Consider the following 21,240-nt stretch of genomic DNA (forward strand, 5'->3'; position numbering starts at 1 on the left):
ATTTGGAAGTTATTTTGACATCTGATACACGTGATCGCTACATTATAGAGAAGGGGGCTTAGACATGAGCCCTGGGGAAGACCCATGTAGCTAAATCGCGATGTTGTTAAATCGCCATGCGAAAAGTGCATGTGCTTTTCAGACAACAGGTTTAGCAAAAAGTTATTTAAAATTGGTGAAAGACCATGCTGGTGCAGCTTCTCTGACAGAATGTTGATAGAAACTGAGTCAAAAGCCCCTTTTAATATCCAAGAAGACTGATGCCATCTACTCTTTGTTAGCATAGGCCATTTCTGTAGAAAGCAACGCAAGGCAATCGTTCGTCCCTTTGTGTTTGCGGAAGCCAAATTGTGTATCTGACAGTAAGCCATTTGTTTCAACCCAATTGTCGAGGCGAAACAAGATCATTTTCTCGAACAACTTCCGAATACAGGACAGCATTGCAATCGGCCGATACGAGTTGTGGTCGGAGGCTGGTTTTCCTGGTTTTTGGATGGCGATGACCTTCACTTGCCTCCATTCATGAGGGACAATGTTACCCTCAAGAAACTTGTTAAATAAATTTAACAAGCTTTTTTTTGCAGTATCAGGCAGATTCTTCAGCAAGTTGAATTTGATTCTGTCTGGCCCTGGGGCGTTATTGTTGCATGACAAGAGAGCAAGTGAGAACTCCACCATCGAAAACGGTGTTTCGTTTGCGGTATCGTGAGGAGACGCGGCGCGGCACGTTTTCTGTACCGGGACTTCTTGGCGAAAACGAATATCCAACGGTTTGAATATTCCACGTTCTCGTTGGTACTGTTTCGGTTTCGCATACGTCGAGCCGTACCCCCAAAGAGTGCTCATCGCTGTTTCTCTCGTTAACCCGTCGACGAACCGGCACCAATAACTGCGTTTTTTCGCTTTCATTAGACTCTTCATTCGCCTTTCTAACGACGCGTACTGTTGACAGCTAGCGGGTAACCCGTCTTCCCGGAAGGCCTTATATGCAGTGGACTTTTCCGCGTACAGCTCTGAGCACTCTTTATCCCACCACAGGGTGGGAGACCGTCCATGGGTGTTCGCGCTGGGTACTGGTTTGGTCTGAGCTTGATTCGCACTGTCGAGAATCAAACCAGCCAAAAACCTGTACTCTTCCTCCGGAGGAAGTTCTTGAGTGGATTCGATTTTAATGGATATCGCGGTCGCGTAACTCTTCCAATCAATGTTCCGTGTGAGGTCATACGAGACATTGATTGTAGGAATCCGCGTCATTTCTCCCGTGTTTAAGATGGTCATGTTGTCGCAAAGATCTTGGATTAATGTTGATCTATTATCATCATGAAGACAGTCCCATACCGTACCGTGCGAGTTAAAGTCTCCCAGAACTAGCCGCGGTGCCGGTAAGGATTCCGTGATATTACAAAGCATTCGGTGCCCTACCGAGGCTCTAGGAGGAATGTAGATGGAAGCAATGCAAAGGTCTTTACCTTTGATTAAAACTTGACAAGCGACAATTTCAATGCCTGGTGTCGAAGGGAGGTTAATTCGGTTGAAAGAATAGCACTTTTTGATCCCCAAAAGTACTCCTCCATAGGGGTTTTCTCGATCCAGACGAATTATATTAAAGTCGTGGAAGTTGAGATTTATATCGGAAGTTAACCAAGTTTCCCATAATGCGAGGCATAGCATTTTAAACTGTTTAGTAAAAATTTAAAGGAATCGATTTTCGGGAGGATAAAGATGGATGTCACTACTGCACTACTATAACGATTGTTTTTCAATAAACAATCGTTATAGTAGTGCAGTAGTGACATCCATATTTATCCAATGCAAATTCAGCCTATATTTTGCATATAATATAAATTCATACATGAAAAAATAGTTCCCAGACACCGTATCGTCGGGCAACGACATTCAAACAAAAAACGATAGACTTATATTTCCCTTGAAAAAGGCCAACACCACAAGGCTGAAACGTCGGGCAGTAAACAACCATCGTTTTGCTCTAAAAGACTGAGACAACCGTTTTCAAATAACTCAAAATCTCATCATACCAGTCGTTTGAACATAACCATGGGAATACCATTCCCATCCAATGTTACTTCGCCCTCGGCCATTTAGGCACGAGGATAACACGTGGTGTAAACGAGAGATGAAACTTATATTCAGGGGAAAGGGAAGAAGTAGAGACCGATCGGGGAAAGGGAAATGAAAGAAAAAAAAAATACTTGGCTTATATAGCTGCGATTCCGGTTATTCTGGTATACACTTCTCCAGCCTGGGCACCGGCGAACAAAGACTGCCTCAAACAATGGTTGACCTTCACTGACAATATTTATTCTTGGGTTCGAGTCCCGACCCCGCACATATGGTTAGAAATTTTTCATAAGAGATTTTTCTAACCCGAAGAGGCGAATGACCTCAAGGTTAAAACCTCTATAAACGAAATAAAAAAAAAACTTATTCTTATTCACTTTATGCACGGCACCAGAAAACGAACTGCTTCGATCGAGAGCTCGGAGAGTTATGAGTCTGGACTAATGTCTTCAGTTGAACCAATGACGCTTATATCACAGAATACAGACGTCCATCTTCAGCATTCAACTTGTGTAAAATCTCTAACGGTTTCGAAGGTAGTTGGGATATCCAAACCAGGTGCGCTACTGTCGTCGTATTTTTTTGTGGCAGAGTCGACAGAATTGACAGCGGTTATTCCTCTACCCAGTCAAACTAGTCCGGAACCGGTTCGAACTTCCAGCATGAATTCCAGCTCAAATGCATCAACCGATAGAGTCGGAATCGGTTGTTTTCTTTGAGCAAGATTCCATACTGAATCCATTCAGAATTTCGAACCGGTTTTGAATGGAATGGATTTGACGGAAAGTTGGGATAGGTTGGTGTGGCGGCGCTAGTGTTTATCGTATATTAATTCAAATGTTTACACACGTTTTTTAAATATTTTTGTTCGATCATGGATGTCTGTTCTCTGTGCTTATATACACTATACAACACGTTCCATAGTGACGTGACCTCGAACTCTAGTGATATGGGAAACGGACTCTCTTCTACCATCTGTACCATACATTAAAAATTAAGCATCAGATTCATGTTTCGCGCGCGATCGAACAAGAATACACGCTATATCATTATAAAATCGAAATTATACACGCGAAGTCACATACACGTGAAAAACACGTTAATATACAAATGATTTCGCGACCATCCGCGGCACCTACACCCGCTATCTCGTAAACATGATAACATCCCGATGATAAAGTGAATGTCTCAGCTCAAATAAATTTTCAAACGCGGTTTCAAGCGTGAACCTAAACACTCCGCGGTCGCACGATCATGAGTCGGTCACTTCCGGATGTTTCTATCCTTGATATCAGAAGATTAGGTCCATGCCTTCAATTGGACCAATTAAAAAAAGAAAGCTCTCATATCCACTGGATACTACATTACATGGCGACATGACCGAGGACTCTAGTGATATTGGGCAACTTACTCCCTGTCAGAATGTGAATTGTACACCGAAAACTAACTATCAGATTGAAGGTCCGCGTGACTATCTAAGAACGCTTGCGTATATAGGAATGGCCATTCGGTTACATAATCCAGTTTTGAACACGCGAAGTCACATGAACGCTAGCACACGTGACAAACTCGTTAACATACCAACGCTTAAGCCCTTTGCGATTAACAACGCACACTTACGTTCGCGATCGCGCAAACTTATTAACACCCCGGTAATAAGGAGAACGTTTTAGCACTTACGAAGTTTCAAACGCTGTCTCAAACGCGAACCTACAAACATCCGTTTTCGCGCGCTCGTGAATCGATCACATCCGGAAACCATTACTCTCTGTCCTAATAATTTAGGTCCATACATTGAGTAGAACCAATCAAAATATACAGCTCATATCCACTGGACAACACCCATGGCGACATCACCGGCAACTCTAGTGATATGGAAGATCTCACTTTCTTTTAGCATCTGAGCCGTACACCAAAAATAAAGTATTAGATGCACGGTCTGCGCGCGATTATCCAAGAACACACGCGAAAGGCACACTGTTATAAAATAGAATTTATACACGCGAAGTTACATACACGTTAGCACACGCGACAAATGCTCGAGCCCTTCGCGATGATCGCGAGTCCCTATACCCGCACATACCTGAACCACACAATGGATATCACATTCAGAATCACGGCCCGCTACAATTGGCCTAAAGCAGTGTTTTAGTGGGCGCTATTGTCTGTCTCGTGTGCAAATTGTAGTATGTGACTCTGATGGGGAGTTCTTCCGAGAACCTAGCTCTACAGCTCCAGTAGGACAACTCTCGAAAAAAATTGCAACTGTATAAATATCTCTTAAAGTAAAAATTTTTATCATTGAATTCATTTTATTCTGCTTGTCTTTTTTAATTTATTTTATTAATTCTATTTCTTTTGTCTATTTGACTATTTTATTTTTATTTTTATTTTATTAATTTTATCCTTATTTTTTATATTTTATTTCATTTAATTTATTTTTTAACTTCTTTATTTATTGTATTTTATTCAATGCATTCATTTAATTCTTTTCATCCATTTTTTTATTTGTTTACGATTTATTCATTTTATATTTTTATTAATTAAATTATTTTTGTTAAGTTTATTCCTTTTTACAGTTCACACATTTTGTTCGGTTTCTTCGTTTTATTAATTTTATTGATTCTATTCAATCATTCCTTTTATTCATTTAATCAACTTTGTTATTTTGAATCAATCTAATATATTTTAGTAACTTTATGACTTTTTTATAATATCTAATTGTCCACTGAATTAGATGAACTAATTTGATTTATTCTATCGATTTGATTTACATTAATCATTCTACTCATTTTATGAATTGGGTAACTTTTCATCAATTTTTTGCTTTAAAATTTTTTAATTTTCATTTGTTTTTATTGATTTTCTATAATTTATTTAGTTTATTCGAGGTATTATTTATGCAGATCGTACAAGTAGTACGATTAAATAGGTTTTTACTGTAAAAGTTGATTTTACATAGAAATTTGCTGTAAGAACGTTTAATTTATAGTTTTTGTAATATAAGGTAATGGTTCTTTTTTGCCCAGTTTCTATTATCACCCTACCCGTTTGAAACCGTTGGTTAGAGTAGCGTCTGCCATCTTTGTTCAGCACATTGGTTCAAATGCAATGGCAATGATTAGGCCATTTAAATTGAGAAAAAGGTGAAATTCTCGCTCAAACACGAGAATTTCATCGTTTTCATGCCATTTATGTCATTATATTAGTTATTTAGAACAGAGCCAAACTTCTTTTGACAATTTATACAGATTTCATCATACTGTACATGCGTGATATACGACGAATATCATATATGGAACAATAGTGACATGTGATAACGATGTTAGCCGCGAGGTAAAAATCCGTGTTGCGGTTGCAAAATGGGACTTTCTATGGCTTACGCAATCAGCCAAAGTCCCGTAGCCAACCGATGGACGCAAAACATGCTTTGTGCAAATCGCTGATACTCCTTTTTGTCGTGTCTGGTCATGGGCATACAGCACGACTGCCGGAAGAGAGACCAGCTAAAGTTATGCTCAGCAGGGAGGCTGGAAGCCATCGACTTCAGGATAGATTGATTGATTGTTTGGTTTATTAAGGAGTGATTTTAAATAGTGAATTCATTAATCACTCCTGGATTTTGATTTACATTTCAAATTGTTACTTATTTTTATCGAATTTGTTTGAACAGTCCTGCGTCCTTCAGGAAGCATACTAGCTGCTCTTCATTCTCGGGGTCGTTGCTCAGTGCATCTCGAATTGATCCACCTATTTGGTATGTCTCTCTTAAGTCGTTGTAGTCGGGGCATCTGATAATGAAGTGTTCTACTGTGAGCGGTTCGTTGCAGGTTTGACAGTCGGTCCGGTTACCTCCCTGATATAACCCTTTGTGAGTCAGCATCGTGTGCCCAGTTTTGAGGCGTGATAAAACTTTTTGTTCTCTTCTCGATTTGCGATCACGCCATTGCTTTAAGTTTCCCTTTATCTTCCGAAGGAATAAAGTTCGTTCGGTCCTCCATTTGTTCTCTATTTCGTTTCGCAGTTGCTTCACGCTGTTGTGTTTGATGTCCGCTCCCGGAACGTCATTGGTAAGCATTATACTTCTACGGCCGAGCGCTGCGAGGCGGTCTGCTTCTTGGTTACCTTTAATCCCACAATGACCTGGAACCCAACAGAACTTTATATTGTTATTGCTTGCGTTTTCTATCGCCTGGATCCATGGGTGTTTTGAGGACCCCTTTTCCAAGGCAGAGAGCACACTGGCGGAGTCAGTGAAGATCACTGTCGGTTTGTTCGGGTTTGTCGTTTGTCGCGTTATAGCCGTGTGGATAGCTAATGCTTCAGCAGAAAAAATGGAACAGATACTGGGTAGTTTGTAGAATATTTCTTCGTTTGAACTGAAAATGCCAATTCCCACTGAACTATCACATTTTGACCCGTCGGTGTAGATCACCATATGATTTTTATATTTTGTGTTCAGAGCTTCGTTGAAGATCGCACTAACTTTATGAGACGGATCCATTGCTTTAATCGTCTTTTTAATTGACCAATCGATTAATGGTCCTTCGTGATTCCATCGCCGATCCCCAGTGGTGTGGAGTTGGGTAACAGGAGGATGGGTGATTGATGGGAAAGCTTTGATAATTTTTTCGGTGGCTGTCGTCGTAGGATAGTAGTTACCTTCTGTTTTTTCTAAGAAACTTACCGTTTTACGGATTGTTGTTAGGGCTACGAGAGCGTCGAAAGGTAAAACCCCCGCTTCAATGCATTTGCTAAGTGTAGGAGTACTGGGCAAAAGGCCGGAATAACTTCTCACCATTTTGTTGTACGTGGGTCCAAGGGTTGTGATCATATTGTCAAAGCCTCTTGCCGTGATTTCTATACCATATAGCAGCTTACTGCTCACCACGCTGTTTCCTATTTGTAAAAGTGAGTGTCTATTTCCGTTTGTGTGCCTGCTACTGATGACTTTGATAAGACGGCTTCTGGATTGCACCTCAGCTTTCACCTTTGCAAAGTGAGGTCGGAAAGAGAGTTCACGGTCGATGGTAACACCGATGATTTTCGCCGTCTTTTTGAACGGTACCTCCACGCCCTCTACTGTAATTTTTTGCCGCCATGGTTGGTGTCGATGTTTGCATATATGGGTTGTGATACTTGTCTCTGGAGCCATACTAAAGCCGATTTTGTCGGCCCATTCCGTTACCCTCCTCATTGCTGTTTGTAATTTTATTTTGGTCCTGCGGGCGCTCGAGCCTGTGGCCAACAGGACGATATCGTCTGCATACACTAGAATGTATATTCTTTTAGGAAGCTGTCGAAATACGTCGTTGATACCGATGAGGAAAAGTGTGACTGCAAGTACTGACCCCTGAGGTACTCCGTTTTCTTCTTTATAAATTGACGAAAGTGACCCCCCGACTGCCACTTGGAACGATCTTTCATTTAGAAAACCTTGGACAAATTTGCAAAGCCTTCCACTCAATCCCCATATCTTCAGCTGCCTCATGATGTTATACCGCCAAACTCTATTGTATGCCTTGGAAATGTCAATTACTGCTAGGTCTGTATGTTCTCCTGCTTCTAGAGCACGGTCGATGATATCCCCAAGGGCCGTTAGGTAGGAGCCAGTTCCTCGTCCTTTTCTGAAGGCGAATAGCCTCTGATCAAGTAGGTCATTTTCTTCCAGTATTGTGGTGAGCCTTCGATTAACCATTTTTTCGACAACTTTTCCCAAACAGCTGGTTAGGCTGATTGGCCTGTATCCCATTGGTGCGTCCCCACTTTTTCCCGGCTTGGGAATGGGTACGACAATGCTCTTTATCCATTGATCTGGGTATACTCCTTCTGCCCATATTTTGTTAATTGATTTCAACAGTGCCACTTTTCCTGATACTGGGAGATTTCTTATCATTGGATATCCGATAACACGTGGTGTAAACGAGAGATGAAACTTATATTCAGGGGAAAGGGAAGAAGTAGAGACCGATCGGGGAAAGGGAAATGAAAGAAAAAAAATACTTAGCTTATATAGCTGCGATTCCGGTTATTCTGGTATACACTTCTCCAGCCTGGACACCGGCGAACAAAGACTGCCTCAAACAATGGTTGACCTTCACTGACAATATTTATTCTTGGGTTCGAGTCCCGACCCCGCACATATGGTTAGAAATTTTTCATAAGAGATTTTTCTAACCCGAAGAGGCGAATGACCTCAAGGTTAAAACCTCTATAAACGAAATAAAAAAAAACTTATTCTTATTCACTTTATGCACGGCACCAGAAAACGAACTGCTTCGATCGAGCGCTCGGAGAGTTATGAGTCTGGACTAATGTCTTCAGTTGAACCAATGACGCTTATATCACAGAATACAGACGTCCATCTTCAGCATTCAACTTGTGTAAAATCTCTAACGGTTTCGAAGGTAGTTGGGATATCCAAACCAGGTGCGCTACTGTCGTCGTGTTTTTTTGTGGCAGAGTCGACAGAATTGACAGCGGTTATTCCTCTACCCAGTCAAACTAGTCCGGAACCGGTTCGAACTTCCAGCATGAATTCCAGCTCAAATGCATCAACCGATAGAGTCGGAATCGGTTGTTTTCTTTGTGCAAGATTCCATACTGAATCCATTCAGAATTTCGAACCGGTTTTGAATGGAATGGATTTGACGGAAAGTTGGGATAGGTTGGTGTGGCGGCGCTAGTGTTTATCGTATATTAATTCAAATGTTTACACACGTTTTTTAAATATTTTTGTTCGATCATGGATGTCTGTTCTCTGTGCTTATATACACTATACAACACGTTCCATAGTGACGTGACCTGGAACTCTAGTGATATGGGAAACGGACTCTCTTCTACCATCTGTACCATACATTAAAAATTAAGCATCAGATTCATGTTTCGCGCGCGATCGAACAAGAATACACGCTATATCATTATAAAATCGAAATTATACACGCGAAGTCACATACACGTGAAAAACACGTTAATATACAAATGATTTCGCGACCATCCGCGGCACCTACACCCGCTATCTCGTAAACATGATAACATCCCGATGATAAAGTGAATGTCTCAGCTCAAATAAATTTTCAAACGCGGTTTCAAGCGTGAACCTAAACACTCCGCGGTCGCACGATCATGAGTCGGTCACTTCCGGATGTTTCTATCCTTGATATCAGAAGATTAGGTCCATGCCTTCAATTGGACCAATTAAAAAAAGAAAGCTCTCATATCCACTGGATACTACATTACATGGCGACATGACCGAGGACTCTAGTGATATTGGGCAACTTACTCCCTGTCAGAATGTGAATTGTACACCGAAAACTAACTATCAGATTGAAGGTCCGCGTGACTATCTAAGAACGCTTGCGTATATAGGAATGGCCATTCGGTTACATAATCCAGTTTTGAACACGCGAAGTCACATGAACGCTAGCACACGTGACAAACTCGTTAACATACCAACGCTTAAGCCCTTTGCGATTAACAACGCACACTTACGTTCGCGATCGCGCAAACTTATTAACACCCCGGTAATAAGGAGAACGTTTTAGCACTTACGAAGTTTCAAACGCTGTCTCAAACGCGAACCTACAAACATCCGTTTTCGCGCGCTCGTGAATCGATCACATCCGGAAACCATTACTCTCTGTCCTAATAATTTAGGTCCATACATTGAGTAGAACCAATCAAAATATACAGCTCATATCCACTGGACAACACCCATGGCGACATCACCAGCAACTCTAGTGATATGGAAGATCTCACTTTCTTTTAGCATCTGAGCCGTACACCAAAAATAAAGTATTAGATGCACGGTCTGCGCGCGATTATCCAAGAACACACGCGAAAGGCACACTGTTATAAAATAGAATTTATACACGCGAAGTTACATACACGTTAGCACACGCGACAAATGCTCGAGCCCTTCGCGATGATCGCGAGTCCCTATACCCGCACATACCTGAACCACACAATGGATATCACATTCAGAATCACGGCCCGCTACAATTGGCCTAAAGCAGTGTTTTAGTGGGCGCTATTGTCTGTCTCGTGTGCAAATTGTAGTATGTGACTCTGATGGGGAGTTCTTCCGAGAACCTAGCTCTACAGCTCCAGTAGGACAACTCTCGAAAAAAATTGCAACTGTATAAATATCTCTTAAAGTAAAAATTTTTATCATTGAATTCATTTTATTCTGCTTGTCTTTTTTAATTTATTTTATTAATTCTATTTCTTTTGTCTATTTGACTATTTTATTTTTATTTTTATTTTATTAATTTTATCCTTATTTTTTATATTTTATTTCATTTAATTTATTTTTTAACTTCTTTATTTATTGTATTTTATTCAATGCATTCATTTAATTCTTTTCATCCATTTTTTTATTTGTTTACGATTTATTCATTTTATATTTTTATTAATTAAATTATTTTTGTTAAGTTTATTCCTTTTTACAGTTCACACATTTTGTTCGGTTTCTTCGTTTTATTAATTTTATTGATTCTATTCAATCATTCCTTTTATTCATTTAATCAACTTTGTTATTTTGAATCAATCTAATATATTTTAGTAACTTTATGACTTTTTTATAATATCTAATTGTCCACTGAATTAGATGAACTAATTTGATTTATTCTATCGATTTGATTTACATTAATCATTCTACTCATTTTATGAATTGGGTAACTTTTCATCAATTTTTTGCTTTAAAATTTTTTAATTTTCATTTGTTTTTATTGATTTTCTATAATTTATTTAGTTTATTCGAGGTATTATTTATGCAGATCGTACAAGTAGTACGATTAAATAGGTTTTTACTGTAAAAGTTGATTTTACATAGAAATTTGCTGTAAGAACGTTTAATTTATAGTTTTTGTAATATAAGGTAATGGTTCTTTTTTGCCCAGTTTCTATTATCACCCTACCCGTTTGAAACCGTTGGTTAGAGTAGCGTCTGCCATCTTTGTTCAGCACATTGGTTCAAATGCAATGGCAATGATTAGACCATTTAAATTGAGAAAAAGGTGAAATTCTCGCTCAAACACGAGAATTTCATCGTTTTCATGCCATTTATGTCATTATATTAGTTATTTAGAACAGAGCCAAACTTCTTTTGACAATTTATACAGATTTCATCATACTGTACATGCGTGATATACGACGAATATCATATATGGAACAATAGTGACATGTGATAACGATGTTAGCCGCGAGGTAAAAATCCGTGTTGCGGTTGCAAAATGGGACTTTCTATGGCTTACGCAATCAGCCAAAGTCCCGTAGCCAACCGACGGACGCAAAACTTGCTTTGTGCAAATCGCTGATACTCCTTTTTGTCGTGTCTGGTCATGGGCATACAGCACGACTGCCGGAAGAGAGACCAGCTAAAGTTATGCTCAGCAGGGAGGCTGGAAGCCATCGACTTCAGGATAGATTGATTGATTGTTTGGTTTATTAAGGAGTGATTTTAAATAGTGAATTCATTAATCACTCCTGGATTTTGATTTACATTTCAAATTGTTACTTATTTTTATCGAATTTGTTTGAACAGTCCTGCGTCCTTCAGGAAGCATACTAGCTGCTCTTCATTCTCGGGGTCGTTGCTCAGTGCATCTCGAATTGATCCACCTATTTGGTATGTCTCTCTTAAGTCGTTGTAGTCGGGGCATCTGATAATGAAGTGTTCTACTGTGAGCGGTTCGTTGCAGGTTTGACAGTCGGTCCGGTTACCTCCCTGATATAACCCTTTGTGAGTCAGCATCGTGTGCCCAGTTCTGAGGCGTGATAAAACTTTTTGTTCTCTTCTCGATTTGCGATCACGCCATTGCTTTAAGTTTCCCTTTATCTTCCGAAGGAATAAAGTTCGTTCGGTCCTCCATTTGTTCTCTATTTCGTTTCGCAGTTGCTTCACGCTGTTGTGCTTGATGTCCGCTCCCGGAACGTCATTGGTAAGCATTATACTTCTACGGCCGAGCGCTGCGAGGCGGTCTGCTTCTTGGTTACCTTTAATCCCACAATGACCTGGAACCCAACAGAACTTTATATTGTTATTGCTTGCGTTTTCTATCGCCTGGATCCATGGGTGTTTTGAGGACCCCTTTTCCAAGGCAGAGAGCACACTGGCGGAGTCAGTGAAGATCACTGTCGGTTTGTTCGGGTTTGTCGTTTGTCGCGTTATAGCCGTGTGGATAGCTAATGCTTCAGCAGAAAAAATGGAACAGATACTGGGTAGTTTGTAGAATATTTCTTCGTTTGAACTGAAAATGCCAATTCCCACTAAACTATCACATTTTGACCCGTCGGTGTAGATCACCATATGATTTTTATATTTTGTGTTCAGAGCTTCGTTGAAGATCGCACTAACTTTATGAGACGGATCCATTGCTTTAATCGTCTTTTTAATTGACCAATCGATTAATGGTCCTTCGTGATTCCATCGCCGATCCCCAGTGGTGTGGAGTTGGGTAACAGGAGGATGGGTGATTGATGGGAAAGCTTTGATAATTTTTTCGGTGGCTGTCGTCGTAGGATCGTAGTTACCTTCTGTTTTTTCTAAGAAACTTACCGTTTTACGGATTGTTGTTAGGGCTACGAGAGCGTCGAAAGGTAAAACCCCCGCTTCAATGCAATTGCTAAGTGTAGGAGTACTGGGCAAAAGGCCGGAATAACTTCTCACCATTTTGTTGTACGTGGGTCCAAGGGTTGTGATCATATTGTCAAAGCCTCTTGCCGTGATTTCTATACCATATAGCAGCTTACTGCTCACCACGCTGTTTCCTATTTGTAAAAGTGAGTGTCTATTTCCGTTTGTGTGCCTGCTACTGATGACTTTGATAAGACGGCTTCTGGATTGCACCTCAGCTTTCACCTTTGCAAAGTGAGGTCGGAAAGAGAGTTCACGGTCGATGGTAACACCGATGATTTTCGCCGTCTTTTTGAACGGTACCTCCACGCCCTCTACTGTAATTTTTTGCCGCCATGGTTGGTGTCGATGTTTGCATATATGGGTTGTGATACTTGTCTCTGGAGCCATACTAAAGCCGATTTTGTCGGCCCATTCCGTTACCCTCCTCATTGCTGTTTGTAATTTTATTTTGGTCCTGCGGGCGCTCGAGCCTGTGGCCAACAGGACGATATCGTCTGCATACACTAGAATGTATATTCTTTTAGGAAGCTGTCGAAATACGTCGTTGATACCGATGAGGAAAAGTGTGACTGCAAGTACTGACCCCTGAGGTACTCCGTTTTCTTCTTTATAAATTGACGAAAGTGACCCCCCGACTGCCACTTGGAACGATCTTTCATTTAGAAAACCTTGGACAAATTTGCAAAGCCTTCCCCATATCTTCAGCTGCCTCATGATGTTATACCGCCAAACTCTATGGTATGCCTTGGAAATGTCAATTACTGCTAGGTCTGTATGTTCTCCTGCTTCTAGAGCACGGTCGATGATATCCCCAAGGGCCGTTGGGTAGGAGCCAATTCCTCGTCCTTTTCTGAAGGCGAATAGCCTCTGATCAAGTAGGTCATTTTCTTCCAGTATTGTGGTGAGCCTTCGATTAACCATTTTTTCGACAACTTTTCCCAAACAGCTGGTTAGGCTGATTGGCCTGTATCCCATTGGTGCGTCCCCACTTTTTCCCGGCTTGGGAATGGGTACGACAATGCTCTTTATCCATTGATCTGGGTATACTCCTTCTGCCCATATTTTGTTAATTGATTTCAACAGTGCCACTTTTCCTGATACTGGGAGATTTCTTATCATTGGATATCCGATTTCGTCGGGCCCTACCGATTTTCCGTTTGATTTGGCAATAGCATATAGAAGCTCGGCCATTGAGAAGTCCGTGTTGTACTCCGCTAGTTGGTCTAGGGGTTCGTCATTGAACTGAATAGGTTGATTTTCATCGATTGCTTTGATCCGTATGAACTTATCCGTGTAACCTCCCGTATCCGATAATTGCGCGAAGTATTCGAGTGTTTCGAAAGGATCGTCGGTTCTTAATCCGTTGTTATGTTGTAGAGTAAAACCGTTGTGGCGTCTTTTGCCAGCCAGTGCTTCGACCCTCCTCCACATTTCTGGTACTGATGTTCTACTATCGATCCCGTCAAGAAACTTCTCCCAGCTAGTTAGTTTAGCTTCGCGGATGACTTGGCGACATTCGTTACGGGCATCACGGAAGTTTTGTGCCCGTTCTTCTATGTGGGGGTCGGTTGGTGAGGTTTTTCTGAGTTTTCTCAGGGCCTTTCTTCTCTTTTTGGCGGAGTCGCTAACCGTGCTACTCCACCAATGCACGGCTTTTTACCTGGTTTCATCGAAGTTTTTGGTATACTTATCATTGCTGCCGCCACCATAATGTCACCTAATTGTTCCATCGATAGTGTTGTTTCTGGACATATGTTCTTTTCAACGTAATAAGTACATGCTTACCAGTCAGCTTCGCCGAATTTCCACCTCCGTCTCCTAGTTGTCACAGGCGGTTCATCATTTTCTGTGATTGTAATTGGAAAATGATCGCTCCCGTGCGTGTCCTTCTCTATCTTCCATCGAAGTTTATTTGCGATTTCGGCTGAAACTATTGTTATGTCGATGCATGTTCTATGTATTCCACGTATGAATGTTGTAGATCCGTCATTGAGAACTATGGCATTTGCGTCTACAACTGCTTCGAGAATGATATTTCCGCGTGACCCGTTGTTTGCTGATCCCCAGGCGTTGTGGTGAGAATTGAAATCCCCCATTACCAGGAATGGCCGCTCGAGTTTACTGAAGAAATCTTTGAGAAGTTGCCCGAAGCCTGAAATTCTTCCTGAAGGGACGTATATACATGCTATAGTGATTGTAAGTGGTCCATTTAGGCGCGCAGCAATTTGTAGCAGCTTGCTATCGATGTTTAAAGGCGTGAAAGGTGTATCTTTCCGGATTGCTAGCGCGATAGTTTGATACACGTTTTCTCCGGATTTTTGAAGCCATGTGTAATCGGTTCCGGCCTATTGATTGATATCCCGATGTGCCCTAACATGTGTTTCCTGTATCGCCATGCAGATTGGTGAGTTCGACGTGATTAGTAACTGTAAGTCGTTCCATTGGCCACTTAATCCGTTCATGTTTCATTGGATGGCTAGTTTGCGCCTGCTTTTCTTTTCGTCAGCGATACTAGTTATGCTAGACGACCTGGAGGGTTGGTTGCCACATGTCTCATCCAACGAATCGTGTAGTGGTTGGTTTTCTGCAGTACTTGGTTCGTTGGAGAAGTTTCCATTCATATCCATGGCTAAATGGACTCGGTTAGAGCCCCCTAAATCTCTTGTGTTCTGTTGTTGTGGGGTGGCCAACTGGCTGCCTGAATGCAATCCGGTCGAGGTACGGGTGTAAGAACCCTTGTGCGTCTCGGTATCGTTGCTCGAGGGGGGCCGCAGGTTGTCCGTCAGTTCCGGTTGGGGTGTAGCGTCCGCACTGACGGGGCTGCGACTCCCCCGAGAGATAGTTGATAAGGGCAGTGCGTTTACTTCTCGGTTGTAGGTTGTTTTTTGTTCGTAAGCGTATAGCGGTTGGTCTTCTGCCATAGCCGCGTTGATCGAAGTTTGCGAAATGAAGTCAAAGTTTTGGTGAGTGGGGACGTCTTGTGATTGGTCATCTGCCATAGCCGCGTTGTTTAAAGATTGCGAACTGGAGTGGATGATTCCTGGTTGCGGTTGGCCCTCCGCCATAGCAGCGATATTCAAATTTTGTGAGCTGAAGTTTGTGATTTCTGGTAGCAGTTGACGGAAAGTTTGGAGGTGGATGGGGCAGGTTGTTATATGTGTGCTAACAACACCGGAATCTTCAGGAACCGGTACATTTGATGCCTGAAGGAATAGATGGGTGGGGGTTTCATCGGGTGGAGTGGGTCTCGTGTGGTGTTGATAGTGGTTAACATTCAGAACAGTTTTTGCTGGCTTACCATGTGTTTTTGAATTTTTTCTGTCCATTAATTCAGGTGAGTGGTGTTTTGATCCTCTTCGAGTGTTCTCTGTGGGCTGGTGTCCTGACTGTTCGACGATTGTTGGCTCATTGATCGCGTTCGCTGTGCGAGTGCGCGAGTTTGTCCGACGGCATTTAATGGATTGAAGTTTCCTTTGGAGAGCGTGGGTTTCGGGATCAAAAAAACGTCATTACTGTGGCTGGCACTTTCTCTAGCTCTCGTGTCTGCCTATCATGAGGTGATGCATCTTCTTCCTCCATGCTTTCTTCGCTGGTTTGAATTGAACGGTATTTAGTCTTTTTTGGTTGGTTTCCAAGTGCCTTTTTGTTTGTGGTGGCTTGTATTTCTGGCGTTTTTTTGTGATTCTCAAGTTCGATTTTCAGTGCGGCGTGTTCTTTAGCTAATGTCCGATACCCTTCTTTGATCCTTAGCAGTTCATTGTGAATTCGCTTGATTTCATCATCTTTGGCCCTGGCTGCTTCAAATTGTATTCTCATGGCGTCAATCTCCTTTTTTGTTGTGTTCGACTCATTCACTTGTTTCGAAAGCTTGGTTACCTCGGCTCTCAGCGCTTTTATTAAGTTGTCTTTTTCAATTTGGTCCGACGTGATTTGATTTGCGTACGTGGTAGGTCTTCTTCTGTTCCGGAGTTCGGCCCTGGCTTCGCTGTATGTAAGCTGCTGGTCGGTTTTCAGTCGGACCATTTTTTCTTCCTCAATGAGCACCGAACACTTACGATCTGTTGTACTGTGTTCCCCTTCGCAATTTCTACAATATTTGGGTTTACTGCATTTTTTCCCCTCGAGAATATCGTGTGCGCTGGAGCAGTTTAAACAAATTTGCTCGTCGTGGCAGTTTTTTTGAGAATGCCCGTATTTAGCGCAGCGAAAGCATTGTAAAGGAGACGGACAATATTGTCGGACTGGCAGGCGAATTAATCCATAATAAATGTATGCCGGTGGTGTTTTGCTATTGAAAGTGAGGATTGAAAAAAGAGTGTTGTAGGTGTGGTCTTCATGTCGTTTAGTGATTCTTCGGACTGCGCAAACACCCTGGCTGGACAAATTATCAAGCATTGTTTCGTTGTCGGTGTCCTTCGTGTCGACATCGTACACTACTCCTTGCGAAATGTTCAGGGAGGGGTGTGAAATTATCTCGATCGGCGTTCCATCGATGAGTGTTTTCATTGCGCAAAGTTTCTCGAGGATTTTCTTTGAGGAAACACGAAGCACATATCGTGTCCCTCTTGCTTCTTTGGTGGCAATAACAGCACTACGGGCCGTGCCGCCGATGGCCTGCTCAATCGATTTATTGATAAGATTTACGGGCAATTTATTTTCGGGATTAGGAGGTTGGGAGTCATGCTTGTAGAAGAATTAACATTTTCTATACCTTTTTCTGTTGTTGGTGTTGTGTTTCTCGCTCTAAGCAATAGTATTTGCGTGACTATCGCATCGTTTGTTTGATCCCCCCACTGTGGGAAGGTATTCTGGTACGATGATTCTCCCCCACCGGGAGGAGGATCTGTCGCCCCCATGGGCGGTGTTATGTGTCACTAACCACTTCCAAAATTTTCAATAGACAAATCCTCTTAAATTTGCTTCTAACACCTTCTGTGGGTGCTAAAGGGGGTTATCACTTCGCGGGGAATTAGACTGCGGGCGGAGAGGTAATTCTCTGTTTCTCGCACCCGACTCACAGCCACCGATCACTGCACAACTGCTGGGCTTTTGTTTCACACACTAGATATTTTTCGTTCTTCTTTGGCACTGCACTGATCCGTGAGATCACTTGTGATTTCTTCTCGATGTACGTTTTGATCGCGTATATGGAGGATTATTTATTCGCTGCTAGAACACCGACCGACTAGCGGTTTGGTTGAATCTTTTTCTATAAACTAACCCACTACGCACTCGCACACTACGCTTTTCACTTCGCAATCTAGAAGGATGTATTTTTCACGACAGATATACAGTTTACAACACTATACTTGTACGGATCGAAAGACGTACACGTCTGACTTCAGGATAGACCCCGCAATCGCTGACTATGTGCAATCGTTAAAGATGGCAGTATTCAAGGAGACTGGAAACTGACGACCTAAGATCGTCAGTCATTGTTCGGAGTACTCTGATTATCCGACCACGATGATGATGATTACCAACCATTTCACTGCCAATCGAATCAAATCGTTCCAATAAAGCAATGTGATTGAACAAGCAAACTCACCCACAAACACTCAATTAATACTCTCGCCGAACTGAATGAAATGGTACTGTAAATAGAGAAAACCTTCTAGGAGACCGACCCGCAGACCTCGTACTAGTTTTGTACAATTGAAGTTGTGCGTACTGCGGTAGTTTAAACGGAATTGTGACGATCAAAGATTAACTGCGTCAATATCATATACATATTATCAAAACTGCAAATTATGTACACGGATAGATCCGAAAATTGTCCCCGAATCAAATTAAAAAAGAATGAGCTTGCTACTTTTTTGTTGCTCCTTGCTACTTTAAATCTAATTTAGCGAAACATGTTAATTCGTGTGAATGTTAACATTTTAATCTACAAATAAAAACCTTTCGCTAAACTATAGTGCTTTTTCGTGAGAATCAATTTGTTTTTATTTGCTAGGTATGAAAAGTCAATATCTCCGAAATTCCGTATGGAGCACTGATACAGATCACGAATACTGGTCGAAATATGGGTGTATCTGTCGATACAATGTGAAATCAAACGGTTCCATAAAAATCTTTTTAGAATTTTTAGCATCCCCAAGAACAGCTTTAAAAAAATCGTTGCATTATGCATATATTTACGGGTAAAACAAATATTTGTAACAATCATAGGGGCCGTACACAAATGACGTAGCTTTTTTTCGGCGATTTTTGACCCCTCCCTCCCCCCTCGTAGCATTTGGTCACAAAATTCTAACCTCCCCCTCGTAAATAACGTAGCATATACCTACCCCCTCCCCCTCGTCCCATGCACAGCGCCCATGTGATGAAAAAAAAATTAAATTTGTTTTTCAATTATTTTAAATACATGTCCTTTCAAAATGATTGACGACTTTTATCAACATTTCCATTATAACAGCAAATTGCGTGCAAAATAAGCCCATTTCATGTTAAATATAGTGTTGATAGTTTGATTTTGAATTTTATATGTCAAGGAGAGCATGAAGACAAGTTCTCTCAGTTCACAATCGTGCAGCTGCCAATGATTCTAAGAACCATACGTTCATCTAAATTACTAAATTTTGTTTGGTTGAATCCGAAGTGAAAATTTAATTCAGCTTCCAAACTAAGTCTACTAGTTAGCAACATTAGCTAACTAATGCAGCAAGTTAAATCCACATACAATTTTTTTTCGTATTTTTGCGAACTTGTAATTCCGCGAATCGTAAATTTACCTCATGAAAAACCGCACCAAAAGTAACTTGTTTGAATTAAAATTATTTTTTTTTGGGAATGGAGGATCATTAAATTGTTTTCTCAAAACAATGGGTTTTAAACTTAATGCTACGTCGCACAACTTCTGACCCTACCCTCCCCCTCGTCACACTTCGTCACAAATTTGGTAAACCCTCCCTACCCCCCAAAATGCTACGTCATTTATGCATGGCCCCATATTTGACAGTAAATTCTAGCCATGCGTATTTATAATCGCCAATAAAATGAGGTGTACTCTCATGAACTTAAATGCTTCCTTGCTGGTGTATCTTCCGGATCTAGACTCGGTTGAACACTTGGCAACAAACTACCAAAGGCTTCACGACATCATTCAGTAGTACAAATTACATCTCTCCATTCGAAGCAGCTTCGCAAGCGACCGCACTAATTGTAATGACTGGGAAAGTTCCCGAAGGCCTACGGACACATTTTAGTTTCCACGATTTGTATCAGTTTTTGCACCCACTCTACTGCAACTACCTCTACCTCCGTCACTCTATTCGGAATCGTGAACAAGTTATGGAAATTTCAGTAACCGATTTCGATTTGATCCAGCCTATCAGTTAGGCGCAGTTTTACCACGACCCAGGGAAGATTGCTATCAGTCCGGTCAGTGGTTACGATTGTCATTGTTGATATCCTGATGGGCATTTGTTCAGCCGTCGCGGTGTTGAACATCTCCGGAAGCGAGAAACCATCATCAGAAACTGCTTTTCACAGGTTTTTATCTGATTCAAACCAAGACTCACGAGATTTTTGTTCTGCCCTCAGTAATTCGAATAAGCTTCCTTTCGCGACCTAAAGTAAATAGAATCATCATAAAATTAAATAAAGTAAAAAATAATATTGCTACATACGATTTTTGATTGAACTTTTTCATGCCGCCATTTTCCAATGTTCTTTTGCCGTTTACGTTGTTGGTATTGGTGCGTGCACTGGCTCCACCGACATTTTTTTCGGTGCCAAATCTCTGCCCCGAAATTGCACTGGAATTGCACTTTTTATTGCAGTTCCTATCAATGGAACATGTAGAGTTTTCGATTGAAGGAACTGAAGTACACAGAGAAAAATATTTTGTAATTTTAAGTTTATTTTCATGCACATATTTGGAGCATGAATATAAATGTAAAATTAAGTTTCACCACAAATACACACGACATGTCGTGCTTCCTTCAACGAATTTTATTATAATTTTACACGTGGATTGAAAATTACAGTTTCTTTAAACGAAAACCAATGCACTTCAATGCATTTTTACTCGAATGCTGCTGTAAAATGAATGACATGTAATATTACACGAATGAAAGTGTAAAATTGTATGCTGTTTAATGCTCCAATTGATTTTAACGTAATTTTCAATCAAATTTTTGATTCAATCGTTGTATGTTTACATTCGTGTTGATTTACATGTCGTTTAAATTTCATTATTTTTTGGTGTGTAGTTTTCTGCACTGAAATTGCAGTTTTCTTGCAGTAGTGTTGTCAAAACACCGACACCATGTTCCATTGATTGGAACTGCAATAAAAAGTGCAATTCCAGTGCAATTTCGTGGCAGAGATTTGGCACCGAAAAAATTGTCGGTGGAGCAAGTGCAATCACCAACACAGACCAACACCGCAATCACGCAAACATCAAAGCAATGCTCAAAATGGATGAGTAAACAAACCGGTTATCGCAGGTAAACGAATATAACTTGGTTTTATTTATTTTAAATAAAATCGTTATTTGTTATAATTACAGAAAACGA

At 41.1% G+C, this 21,240-nt stretch overlaps 1 protein-coding gene across 16 annotated transcripts in view; it reads left to right on the top strand.

Moving 5' to 3' along the window:
- Positions 1-21,240, top strand: part of LOC131682950 (uncharacterized) — a 1,036,787-nt gene that overhangs the window by 1,005,895 nt on the left and 9,652 nt on the right. Inside the window, exon 11 of one of the 16 annotated variants that reach the window (XM_058964757.1) lies at positions 18,005-21,171. The exons of the other annotated variants lie outside the window; for them this stretch is intronic. Within the exon in view, the coding sequence (XP_058820740.1) occupies positions 18,005-18,133 (129 nt within the window). The 3' untranslated portion in view covers positions 18,134-21,171. Of the gene's footprint in view, positions 1-18,004; positions 21,172-21,240 lie in introns of those variants that run through there. 16 annotated transcript variants of the gene reach the window in all.

Source organism: Topomyia yanbarensis, chromosome 2 (assembly GCF_030247195.1).
Source record: "Topomyia yanbarensis strain Yona2022 chromosome 2, ASM3024719v1, whole genome shotgun sequence".
Lineage (NCBI taxonomy): Eukaryota > Metazoa > Arthropoda > Insecta > Diptera > Culicidae > Topomyia > Topomyia yanbarensis.